At 55.4% G+C, this 12,698-nt stretch overlaps 1 protein-coding gene across 1 annotated transcript; it reads left to right on the plus strand.

Moving 5' to 3' along the window:
* The first annotated feature begins 1,507 nt into the window (after window positions 1–1,507).
* On the plus strand, window positions 1,508–6,504 carry PRRG3 (proline rich and Gla domain 3). Its single transcript, XM_061177747.1, has 4 exons — window positions 1,508–1,589; window positions 4,034–4,071; window positions 5,107–5,267; window positions 5,661–6,504. The coding sequence occupies exons 2-4, from the start codon at window positions 4,065–4,067 to the stop codon at window positions 6,186–6,188; spliced, it is 696 nt and encodes a 231-aa protein (XP_061033730.1). The 5' UTR covers window positions 1,508–1,589; window positions 4,034–4,064; the 3' UTR covers window positions 6,189–6,504.
* Window positions 6,505–12,698: the final 6,194 nt, after the last annotated feature.

A 12,698-nucleotide genomic window follows, 5' to 3' on the forward strand; every position in this document is an offset into this window, starting at 1 on the left:
CAGCCCGGAGCTGAACTGGAAGCCGCTGGGGTGATGGAAGCTTTCCCTCCCTATTTTCACCAAACCGAGGGTGGTGGGCAAGTTGGTATTTCTCTGCCTGGGATGCGGGGCAGAGGTAGTTCGGGTGATGCCTTCCAGGCTCATTCTGCCCCAAAACACCAAATTGGGGGGGGGGGCGCGTCAACTCCCGTGCTGGGCTGGGCTCCAGAAGCGCAGAGAACAAAAGGAGCCCCGAAAACCCAGCAGGCCGCACAGGGCCCCTCGTGGGAGGCTTTGGCAGACCCAGACCCTGAGCTCCCCTGGAACCGTCCTGCCCTCTCTTAGCAGTCCCCCTCTTCCCGCGGTCCTCCCAGGACTAGTGTCATCCCTCTGCTACCAGCGTCTCGTCCTGTCATGCTGAACCTCCCACAGCGCGGCCTCCTGAGGGCCCCACCCCCACCCAGCGCTCCCCTTGCAGGCCCAGAAGATTCCATCCTCTCCCATTTCTGCGCGTCAAGAGTTTCCCGAGCCCATTTCTTCCACTACTTCGCTGCAGCCCCGCGAGGGCGGCAGGATGCTCCCCATTTCCCAGATTTGACCAGAGAGAAGACTGCCGTCCTGGGGCAGGGTCGGGGGGAGGTAAGTGACGAAGCCAAGGTCACCCAGTCATTGGCTGAACGCGGCCTCGACCCGGCCCTTCTTCTGCAGGCCCGCTGGCACCCTGACGAGGAAGGCCCGGGCTGCGGGCCCCCGCCCCTCTTTTCTCGGCTGGTAGTCGGGGGCGGGCCCGCCGGAATGACAGGTGAGCCGGGGTGGGGGACAGTTGGGGGGTTGGGCTGCGCGGGGACGCCTGGCGCGCGGGCTTTGGGTGCGGCTGCCCGAGCCCGCTGCGGCGCCGGGCTTCCGAGGGCCCGCGCCCGGGGGCACGACGGGGGCCGCGCCTTCGGCCGAGGGTCCCGGGATCGCCCCGGGCCCGCCGGCCAGGCCCCGCCCCCCGGCGGCAAGGGCGGGGGCAGGGGCGGCGCCGGCGGAGTGGGGCGCGGGCGCGCGGTGCTCGGTGCGCGCCACCGCCCCTCCGGCCCAGCTCGCCGGCCCGCCCTCCCTACCCCCTCGGCCCGCTCTCGTCGCCCCCCACTCCTTCTCCTCTCCTCGGCCCGGCGGCCCGGCGCGCGGTGCGGCGCGACGATCGCGGCCTGGCGACCGGGGCGCGGTGGTCGTGGCGCTCGAGGGTGGCGCGCAAGGCGCGGGGCGCGAGGCCAGACCTGGCGCGGCGGGGTGTGGGGGGCGGGCAGCGGCGGAGCCCCCAGAGGAGAGCAGGGCCAGGGGGGTACCGAGGTAATGGGTAGGGCCTGGGCGTCCGGCTGCGAGGGGCGGGAGCTCCAGGCGCACTTCGGCCCCGGCCGGCCTGAGCCACGGGGCGCCCGGGGCGGTGGGAGGGCAGCGGGGCGGGGAGGGAGGGTGGGAGGAGACGGCTGGGCCGGGCCGGGCCGGGGGGCTTGGCCGACGGGGAGCAGGTGGGCGGGGACAGGGGCCCTGCTGGAAGAGGCGCAGCAGCGAGGTGGCGGGCTGCGTGCGCAAACAGGGCTGCCGCCTCCTGGGCCCGGAGAACGGTGAGGCCGCTGGGGTTGGGCGCCCCAGCCCCGAGGGCCCGGTGCCGCGTCCAGGGCCACTGAGTTGGGCGCTGGGCCCTGTTGGGGGAGGATCTGGAGGCCCGGCCGGGCCAGGGCGCTGGGGGTTCACCAGCAGACCCAGTTGCTGGGCCAGAAGCAGGAGTTCTTGGGCAGGGCTCTGGTGGCGGGCACTGGTGGTGGGCACTGGTGGCGGGCGACGGTGGGCGAGGACAGGCACTTTCAGGGCTGGCATGAGTGGAAGGGGGACGAGGACGGCCCAGAGTTTGAGTTGGAGCGTAATTTGGGAGTTCCGTGTCATCGGGTGGGTTGATGAGTCATGAGATTTGGAGATCACAGAAGCCTTTCCTAGTGATCAGTTCTGAGTGAGGGAAATGCAAAGGGCTGGGATTTGGAGAAACGTTTTTGAGGCCACGTCTTGGGACACTAGATGCTCAGATGGCTGCCAGTCCCCATGTGAGGGACTTCGGGAGCGATGTCCCAGAGTGCTGGGACGGGGCAGCTGCAGCCTGGCGGGGGTGGGGGGGGCGGTTAAGGAAGGTCTTTGTGGTGGCCAGTCCCTGCCTTCCTTCCTTTCCAGGCCGTCAGGATTCAGCTGTGTTCCTGTGGGGAGTGGGTTAAAAATTCCTTCGGCCTCCACTCAGCCTTACAGTATCCACCAGGGGCAGGAGGGACATATACATGCGTGACTGCAGCAGTATTCTCTGTCGTGGAGCCCTCGCGCTTCCTCACTGTTGCCATAGTAACGGCCTATTGATGGTGTATTTATAGGGGAAGAAGCAGGCGCTAAATTTTGGGGAAGGAGGGGGAGGAGGCCTCAGGGCAGCAGCAGTAGTGAGGGTGGCCACAGAATTGTTAATGGAGTGGGCCATGCCTGGGAGCTGTTTGGAGGAGTTCCTGGCATGTCTGAAGCTTAAAAATGAACTAATGACTTATGCAGGTGTCAGGATAACACAGTCTGGCCTATGATATGTGTGGGTGTGCATGCACCACAGTCGGGTGTGTTTGGGATAAGACATAGCTATATGGAAGCTGTTACGTAATTTCTCCACAGAAAAAATTTAAATGCAGTTCTCATTGATAAGCAATGAAACATGTATTTTTCTGTCGTCACTTATTATTAAAGCCTTTGCTCATTGTTTTCAAACCCTGACACAACAGCTCCATTTTTCTTCAATCAAAAACCTTGCTGTTAGGCATGCCACACCCACACCTTAGACACGTGACTGGCATTGGCCTTAGGGGAACCTCAGAGATCCATAACAGAAGCAGGATTTTGAGATAATATTACATCTTCTCTCTTATAAACAAACACTTGGGGTCAACTTTTCTCACAATGGCAGGCCCATCTGTTGACAAATTCCCATGCTGATAGTTTTGGGTGGGATTGTTGTAGGGTGCAAAAGAGAAAGGCGCCCTTAACACAGTGTTTCCATAGACGGATGTTACATTTGCTATTTTTCCTTGAGTTTTAATTTTATTTATGATTAATATTCTACCTGTTTGCCAAAAGGATTAGAGGGTATATTTTAAATATACATAAGATTGAAAACATAAGTAGAAAAGTGGGTACCATGTCACAGGGGAGAACGCATAAGTGTTTAACAGCTGGGCTTCCAGGGCGCCTGTCCTTCACGGTTAATGTTAATACTGAACTTCCTGGCAGCCTAGGCAAAAAGGGTTACACCGTTCCTGTGTCTTACATCCAGTTAGTCATAAAACCAGAGCTTCTGCTTGGGAGGGGAGCAGTGGGGTGATTGATCCCAGATGTGGACGGCTTGGCCAGTGCTCTGGAATATGTGCATGAGTGGGAGTGTACGTTGCGGGGGAGGGCAGCGTGCTGCGGCCATGGTTTACATACTGGCCGGATAATTCCTGAGCTTTCAGATGATAGATCCCATTAGAGGCAACAGTCTTGTCTAGCTAGCGGCTCAGTTTTGAGCACATCAGTTAATGTCTAGGTCCTCTGCTGCCGTGTTATTTAATGCAAAGGGAAGAGAGATTAGTCTGTTTCAGGAGATCCTTGCCACCCTGTCTGTGGAAGACGAACACAGCAGGTCATCTGGGCTTGGGCCATGACTTTGGAGATGGCTGTTGTTGCCCCTTGTCTCTGAGGTCTTTTCCAGCTCAAAAGTGCAGAGATTCATCGAGGAGAGTGAGGAAGGCGGAACCTCAGCCTGTAGGAGTTTTTCTTTTTTGAAGGAAAACACTCAACCCTTAGGTCTAGACTCTCTGAGTGTATTCTTGGGAAAGGATGAGAGCGGCAGGGCTCTAAGTGGCTGCGCAGAGGATGATGTGCCCCACGGGGTGCTGCTTTGCCCTTTGACCCGGCCAGTGTGGGTGGGAGTCACATCCCAGGACCAAGAGGGTGCCCTGTAGGTTTTGGGGTGTGAGTTCACCATGACTCTGCTTTTCTCCTTTGTCAGGGAAGTGAGACACTGGATCTGAGGGAGCGCCATGGCAGGTGAGTTTTTCCGGGCCCAGGCTGAGGGGGAGAAGAGCCATGCCTAGGGGCTCATGGGAAAGGGGCAAGTCTAACTATCAAGTCCTTTCCAGCTTTCCTCTCCCTGGGGGTTTTCCTGTGGCCCCTGTCCAATTGGCTGGCTCACATCTTTACCCTCTCAACTCTTTGGCTCCCTTCTGGAGCACGTGCTCCCGTGGAGATGCGCAGCTCCCCAGGCCACTCTGAGAGAAACTAATGTGGCAGGCCATGGGGCCTGGGGAGGGGTGCCTGCCTGGGCACCAAGAGGGGCTGCTTGACATGAGGACTAGGAAGTCCCACTTTGAGGGGAATACCAGGAGCAGATGTCACCTCTTCTTTCATCCTCATTGAGAATAAGTAGATACGGCTCCCACTCCATGACATTTTTGATGGATGCATCTGTGCCCAGTCTCCAAAAGCCTAGATTCTCCATCTAGACCCCGCTACCCCCCTTCCCAGAGGCATTCTCCGGTTCACGTGCATCCAGTCTCCCGATCTACCGCAGCCTGGGTTTGTACCAGACTGTCTGGGGCAAGACTATCGATGCCAGGCCATCTGACGGCACAGGTGTCCATTCAGGTGGAGGGACACCACCCTGGCAGCGTCTTCTGGGGCTCTTTAGTGTTGGTTACAGCGTCAGCCTCAAAGGGGAATACATTCTTATGATAAGGGCCCTGATTTTCTCTTTTTGAGGTGAGGCAGAAGATACTGTGTACTTTTTCACTAAAACACTCAAAATCTGTCATGTCCATGGTTCCCATGCCACATGTACTTCACTCTCAGAGAGCCCCATTTTCCTCCAGAGTCTCGTCGGGTCCATGGCATTCTAGGCAGACACACCGTGGCATCACAGAAAGTCAGCCCTTCCATCCCTTTTACGTGTCTGGGGTGGTGTCCTGCCTGCTGGCTCTGTCTTGCTTCCCTCCATAGCTGCGCCTCTGTGCCTGGGCTGGGTCTGGTCGACAGGAGCCTCTGGGCCCCTTCCCATTCCAGGCCTCAGTGTGACTCTCTCCTCAGTGTTTCTGGAGGCCAAGAATGCCCATTCGGTCCTGAAACGGTTCCCTCGTGCCAATGAATTCCTGGAGGAGCTGCGCCAGGGGACCATCGAGCGGGAGTGCATGGAGGAGATCTGCAGCTACGAGGAGGTCAAGGAGGTGTTTGAGGACAAGGAGAAAACGGCATGTACCGCCCTGGGGCTGGGTGCTGGGAGCACAGCTGGCCTCGGGAATAAGCAGAGTGGGCCCTGGGGACCTCAGACGAATTGGAAGCAATGAAGGGAAGCCAGCCGAGTCCAGGCCAGGGCCACTGGGACCGCAGAAGAACAGATCACCTGTCCTTAGAGTCCCATCTGCCTGACTCTGGGGGCCTCCTGACTTGTGAGTGTTGTCCTTTGTCCTCGGGGCATTCCACGGCCTCTTTGATGGCTCTCAGAGGCTAGTCAGACAGGGCAGGGCGGGGGCAGCCGCAGACCCCGCTGAACGTAAAACCAGACCTGCGGCAGGGCTCTGAGCTCCATCTGGGATACGAGAGCTTCCGTGTAAGTGTCAGCCGCCTTCCTCCTCCTTTTGCAGATGGAGTTCTGGAAAGGGTACCCGAATGCGGTCTATTCAGTCCGAGACCCTGCGCAGAGCTCAGACGCCATGTACGTGGTGGTGCCCCTTCTGGGGGTGGCGTTGCTGATTGTCATCGCCTTGTTCATCATCTGGAGGTGCCAGCTGCAGAAGGCCACCCGTCATCACCCCTCATATGCTCAGAACCGGTACTTAGCGAGTCGCGCGGGGCACAGCCTGCCCCGGGTCATGGTGTACCGGGGCACCGTGCACAGCCAGGGGGAGACCTCTGGGCACCGGGAGACAGGGAGCCCCCCGCAGGTGGTGCTGGGGCCTAGTCGCGGGGGTAGAACCACGGTCCGCCTCGAGAGCGCCCTCTACCTTCCTGAGCTGTCTCTCTCCAGGCTGTCCAGTGCCACCCCTCCGCCGTCCTACGAGGAGGTGACAGGTCCCCAGGAGAGCAGCGGTGAGGAGGCGAGCGTCTCTTACAGCGACCCGCCCCCGAAGTATGAGGAGATAGTGGCCGCCAACCCCGACTCAGACAAGTAGCAGGACTTGGGTCCTGTCCAGTGTGAAAGCCTCGTTCAGGGGCCTCCTGTTTTCTTTTTAACTTTTTTAAGACTGTGCCACCACAAAACAGCCTTAGCCTCCTTGTTGCCAAATAATTTCCTATCCGTGGATTTGTAGGAAGTCGGTTGTCAGAGACAGGTGGAGGGGGTAGGGATCACGCGTGCATCAACACCTCTGGCGAGAGCCACAGGCCAGAGAGCCTAGCTCTTCCGGAAGCCCTCACGCCCCTGCCACCCTGTCTTCCTGTCAGGGACTGGCTTCTCTTATGCCAAAGGAATCACCCCATTGAATTGATTGTGGCCAGAATGTCCATAGGCTCGGGCCCGGGGGCCACGCAGCTGGCCGAAGACCGGTTTGTCTGAAGCCTCGCCACAGAGATGAGGGAGAGAAGCCAGCCCTTCAGCGCCCTTTTCCCTCACTAGCCCTGTGCTTTCTGTCCTTGCTAACGTTTGACAAGGACAGGGACAGAACAGAAACAAAAAGAGTAATAACACAACGAACACAATAAAACAAAACGATATCACCTGGGCCACTCATAGGGGTTCAAGGGAAATCAGTCACGCAGATCATCTGTGACACTCCCCTCCCCCGACACTCACCCCACACTCCCGACCAGGTTCAAGGGAATGTCTGGAGTCACCTGGAAGGAGGACGGGGGTGTGTGAAGGATGAGGGGCGGGGCCTGGCCGACAGAGCTACCTCCTTCAGACTGGGGACGTTGCCATCTGGAGGGTAGCTCTGATCCTACTGTGCTTGGCCTCCCCCAGACCCTGGCTCTCCAGGCACGTGTACCAGCTGTGCTAAAGCCGCTACCCATTGGCACGAGCCCTATCATAGCCTCGGGAAAACAGACGCTGCTGACCCTGCCTGTGGAGCCCATGGCCTTTGAACGGGCGGGGTCCGGGCTGGGGCAGAGAGCTCAAGTTTTCTCCTTGTGAGGTTGGCCCGTAGGATGATTAAACCCACAAACTGGGCTTCCTCAGCACTGTGCTCTCTGGCTGTGAACTTTTAGGCTACTGCCCTTTTCGTGAGTAGGTGTGTCGAGATAAACTTGAATTTCAGATGGCTGATTTCTTCTTAATGATGGTGCCCACCAGGGGAGAAGATCCAAAAGTGTCCCTTTTTAGAAATTTCTCTGTGGGGGAGATGGGGAAGCTCATGACCTGGGGTTGACGGCCCATCAGTGATTTGCTCTGTCATTAGCAGATGCTGGTCCACTGTTAGTAACCCCTTTCTGTGGCCCAGGAGCTGCCCACCTCTCCATTTCAGTGAGGCTTCGGGCTGCAGCGGGGCAGAGGTGACCCGCCCTTTAACTGTCAGTGACCGTGCAAAAGACACTGTCAATACTGCCTCCCCACCCCTCCATCTTCATCCTCCTGGCCTCAGCACCAAACCATTTTTCCTCTGTGGTGCTTTAAAAAATGTAGCAAATTTTTGTGGGGCCCCAAAGAGTGCACAGCCAGGGTCTATTGGCAACCACAGCAGTTTAAAACCCACTGAGAAGACAAGCTTCTCTCTGTCTAAACAGCTCTCCAAGGCAGGCCTCAGGCCTCGTTCTTTGAATGCGGCCCTGCCTAGAGGCCACAGATGACTTCTGGAGGCCCCTCCAGTCCTGGGCACTCACCCAGGAACATGCTTCAAACGAGGAGGCTTTGTGTTCTCACCCCAGCGAGGCCACCAGCTTGGACAGCACAACCCTGTGGCCGGGGTTTTCCATCCTTACCCCTACCTCACAGGCCTCCTGGAGCTGACGCCTGTGCAGTGCTTGAGACACCGGGAAGCCAGTGCAGTTTGCCCTTAGGAAGATTCTTCTAGAAATATGTAGGTTATAAGGGACCAGTTTTAGCGGAGGCCTTTGTAGGACTCTGAAGTCGAGTCTCAACCTGGGGAGTCAGTCTCCCGCGAGTTGGACCGTTCCGCACCCCTGCTCCCCTTCCCCGAGAGCTCCCTGATGCCAGAGGTGCTGACCAGGTGGCATTCCACCTTTCCTTCCTTCCTCTTTTCCTCCCTCTGGGCCTCCAGCACCGCACTCCTGCCCTTTTTCACAAAGGCATTTTGGGCCTAGAAAGCCCCTGCTTTGTCCATGAGGGATGCTGGGGTCCATCCTATTCAGCCATGTTGGAGGACCCGGGGCAGCCTGAGGCTCCGGGGCCGGTCCCTGCCATCCCAGCCTTTCCTCGGGGGCCGTGCCTGCGTGTGACCCTGGAGCACGGGAGAGAGCCAGCCGTGGGCCCCACTCACCAGAGCCAGAGGGAGGTTGCCCGGGACTGCCTGCTCCCTTTGGCCCCCGTCGAGCCCCTCTCTGCTGAGCTGCTTGCTGTTTGCAGCCGGCTGGAGGTGGGAGCGGGTGGGATGCAGGAGCCCGGCCCGTTGGAGGGCGGCCTGCATCCTGCAGGCGCCGAGCTCTCCGGTTCAGGTGCTTCGCAGCGTTCTTCCACGTGGGGTTGCCACCGTGGTCTCTGGGACGTTTTTCGCAGTATATCATAGAAAAAAAGATTGTACAGTACACCATGGTCATAACTCCTCGCGGTGCACATTTGGCTTTTACGAATGCCCTGTACATATCTTTTCAAACTCTGTCTTTGTATGGATGTTGATTTGATACAGCGCTTAATCTGCAGTAGCCACATTTTCATTGTTTTTGGACTTGTGTGTGTGTATACACGTGTGCACGTTGCCTTTTCTCACATGCTTATCTGAAACAATAGCCGGCGTGTGGCTATATTTGTACCAGGAGGGTTCCGGTCTGAAGGGAGGAATGTCACCTCCCAGGGCTAGGCAGCCTGAGGACAGGACCCTGAGTCAGGAAAGCCGAGATTAGCTGTTGGAGCGAGCCCGCCAGAGTTGCCGCCTTCTGCCCTCCTTCACAAAAGGTTTTGGATGAAGATGAAGCAGCTCTGTCTTGTGGGCCTCCCCACTGTGGGACCCCCCCCCAACACGCCCTTTTGGAGCAGTGCCCCCAGCCTTGGCTCCTGTTCTGTGGGTATCAGCAGCTGAAGGAAATCTGAGCACTCCTGGGCCTTTTTGGTTTTTATTTTTATTTTTGGTGGAAAGATGTGTGACTGTTGACTTTGGGAATGGCAGGGCTGGTTATTTAGATAATTTTCACTTAAAAAAAAATAGAAAAGGCTTTGACAAATTCCTTGGAATGTGACTGTCACATGTTTTCAACCAAAATCTTTCAAAGACTTTTTCAAACAAGCATCACAATCTTGCCCCTCCCCTGCTACTCCCCATCACTTGGGGGTTTACAAAACGAAAGCACAACAGGAAGTGGAGTGCGCAGGTGCCCAGCGCGTGCAGCCCTGCACAGCTGTGACGCGCCCTGGCTGACGGACACACAACACTGCGCCGTCTGACCCGGAGGCCAGGGCCCTCCTCTTCGACTTGCGAATCCCACTGCCACTAGTGTGAATTCCTTAGGGTGCTTCGGAAAATAAGAATCTGCCCAATTTGTTGGACTTTGTGTTTTCGGTAGCTTGAAGATGATGGATCCGGGTCAGGAAAGCATCTTTTTGCTAAGGAGTTGGAGCCAGATGGTTCTTCTCTGGCGGGGGGGTTGATCTTTTCACAACCAAATGGCATCCCACAAGAAGAACTAAAAACAACGCTGCCTCTAGATTGTTCCTTTGTCCGAGAGAGGGAGAGAGAGAGAGAGAGAGAGAGAGAGAGAGAGAGAGAGAGAGAGAGAGAGCGAGAGAGATTATTAAGAGAAACTCTCTTACCTACACTCTCTGTTTCTAGGAGTGTGCGTGTGTGTGCTACGTGTCATGTGTGTGCCCTCACGTTCAAGGCCGAGATGGAGAGCTGGGCAGCCAAGCTGCTGTCCAGGCTGCTTTTCAGCTTGACAAGAACGCAGCTCCATGTCAGGATTGCACTGATTCAGAAACAAGCACACCCTCCCCACCGAACGCTACTCACGCTAATCAGTATAATTAGCTAATTTAAAAGTACTTTAATCAGACTGCCTGCAACTATGGTAAAAGCCCATTAATTCGAAGCCCACTAATTCAAAACTTAGAGAAAATCACAGCTTAAGATAATTCACGGTATCTGCGAGTCTCACTCCGTAGAAATATTCAAGGGATTCTTCCCTTCAGTTAGTTTTCAGGGGCATATGTGTAAGAGGGATCTAGTTTAATATGAGTACCTTTTTCAAATAAAAGGCTCAAGATATTATGGATCCCTTCACCGTGCCTTCGGCAGCTCTCATTTGTCGGGCTCTTCGTGTACCGGCTGATCTCTGGTTCTCTCTCTACTGTGGGAATGTTGGGTATGGCAGCTTTTCATTCTCCTCCTTTATTTGCTCTATGAATAAAATAGTTTGTGAACTAAACTGCAATTTAAAGTAATATAACTGTATATCTTGCTAAATAGTCTGTAAAGCAGATGTTTCGCTATCAGACCGGCCGCTCCCATCATTCGCCCCCAAATACTCAAACGCATCGAGCTTTTCCTTTCACAGGCTGTGGGCGGTGAGTCTTTCTGGAGCAAGAATTTTCCTGACAAAGATATCCTAACAGCGCAGCACACCCCCTCGGGCTCAGTGCCTCAACAGTTGTCCCACTGTACTGAGCTATGTGACCGTTGCCCGGTGCCTGCCCTTCGCCCGCCCCCAGCCCAAGTATTAACACAGATATTCGAGATTGGGACAAATCCCACAGCTGCTTATGCCTCCCAATCTGTCTCCCCTTACGGATGCCACTTTCCCAGGCCTGAACACACCTGCTCTTTCACTCTGTGGTCGTGAATTTGTGACAGTGGAAACCCTGATATGTGCAACTGAGCTTATAGACAAGATTACTGTGAAATGGATTAATTTTGGTACCACTTTAAACTGTGCTCGTAATTCATGTGTTGACCCATGTCAGCTGGGAAATCTGTACATTCAGTAATATGTCAGGATTTCACTGGAGCCTGGGGGCAACAAACAAACGTACTTCTGATTTCTTTCTCTCTCTCTCTTTTTGTAATTGTTGGGTTTAGCTGTTAAGTTTGTCTCTTTCTGTACCAGAAGATAATGAATAATAATAAAGAGCAAATGGTATTCATTTGTGTTCTGCCCTCACCCATCTTGGATCCCTGCTGACTCTCAAACTTCCATGGGGCATGGATGGTTGTGGGCCAAACTTGTTTTTCCAAAAGTCAGGCTGTAGATAAGGAAACAGCCCAAACCAGTTTAGAAGCAGGAAGCAGAGATGTCCTGGGTCCTAAAGTTTGCCCCATACGTGTAAGATGATCTGCTGACCCATCCCTCTGGGATGAGGTTAGTAGGGTCTGTCACAAATCATGTTAACAAGTTCCCTGTCACCTGATCCCTGGTTACTAATAGAGGTGTCCTTTACTAGAAAAGATGTCCTGCTTGGTTTCAGCTCTGGGGGAGGGGTGGGAGGGAGAAATTTCTCTGTGCCCTACATAGGTGGGACATAATACTCAGGTTTTGCCCTGGCTCGGCTTCCTGAATTCCGAGGATGGCAGGAGTCCAAGACTGTCCAGAGGGCAATGATGCCTTAGCCTCCCCTCGGAGGAAGTGTGGTCTTAGCCCCGAGCACCCCCAGCTGTTGGTGCGGAGTGAGGTATGGCCATGGGAAGTTGCTGGTGAGAGTTGTGCCCATCCCCAGTAATGAAAGTAATCCACCCTTTAATAGGAAAAGTCATGGCAGTGATGAGACGATGGCAGTGAAATTCAGGGCCTCTTTCAAGGATTGAATGTGGAGGCTCAATGCCAAGAATGACAGCCAGAGGCCTTAGGTTCCATTCTTATCCCAAGCTGGCTTATTGAGTGATGCCAAGCTTCTGGAGATGCTGGCAAGTCAAATGAAGACTCTTCAAGCAGACTCCAGTACACAGATGGGATCATGTTATGAACATAGGTTTTGAACTTCAGGCTCTTTTTGTTAGAACCTAGCACTCTAGGCAGCCACTTAGGGTCCCAGCCTAGTCCATGCAAGGAAGCTAACACATGAGGTCTTGGGAAGGTGGGACCCCTCTTTTCACCCTTTCCCCAGGCCCCATCCTGTACCACGGCCACACCCTTACAGCAGCTGGCTTGAGATCTCACAGAATGAAGGGACTGAAGGACAGTGGAGAGGAGCCACGAACTGTGCTTGGAAATGATCAAAGCCAGCATTTACTGAGCACTTAGTGTACGCCAGGCCCTGTAGATGCATTAACTGAGATGATCCTCCCAATAAACCCGTGACATCTGAGGGAAGCAAGGCCCGAAAGGCATGCCATTTGACCAAGGCCTCCCAGGGAAGAAGTGCCGGCCTTATCATGTGAACCCCAGTCTGTCCAGATTGTCCCACCGCAGGCCACTCACATGGCATTGCTGGTCTCCTTTGGAGATCACTTTGCTTTTGTTTTCTTGTTGACTGTTCATCCTCCCAGCACACCCCCCGCCGCTTCCTGCCCAACTGTTAATTCCACAAGGGCAGGGACCATGTATAACTTTTTTTTTTCTCACCACTTCTTCCCCAGAACTCAGCA

The sequence above is a fragment of the Eubalaena glacialis genome, chromosome X (assembly GCF_028564815.1).
Source record: "Eubalaena glacialis isolate mEubGla1 chromosome X, mEubGla1.1.hap2.+ XY, whole genome shotgun sequence".
NCBI lineage: Eukaryota > Metazoa > Chordata > Mammalia > Artiodactyla > Balaenidae > Eubalaena > Eubalaena glacialis.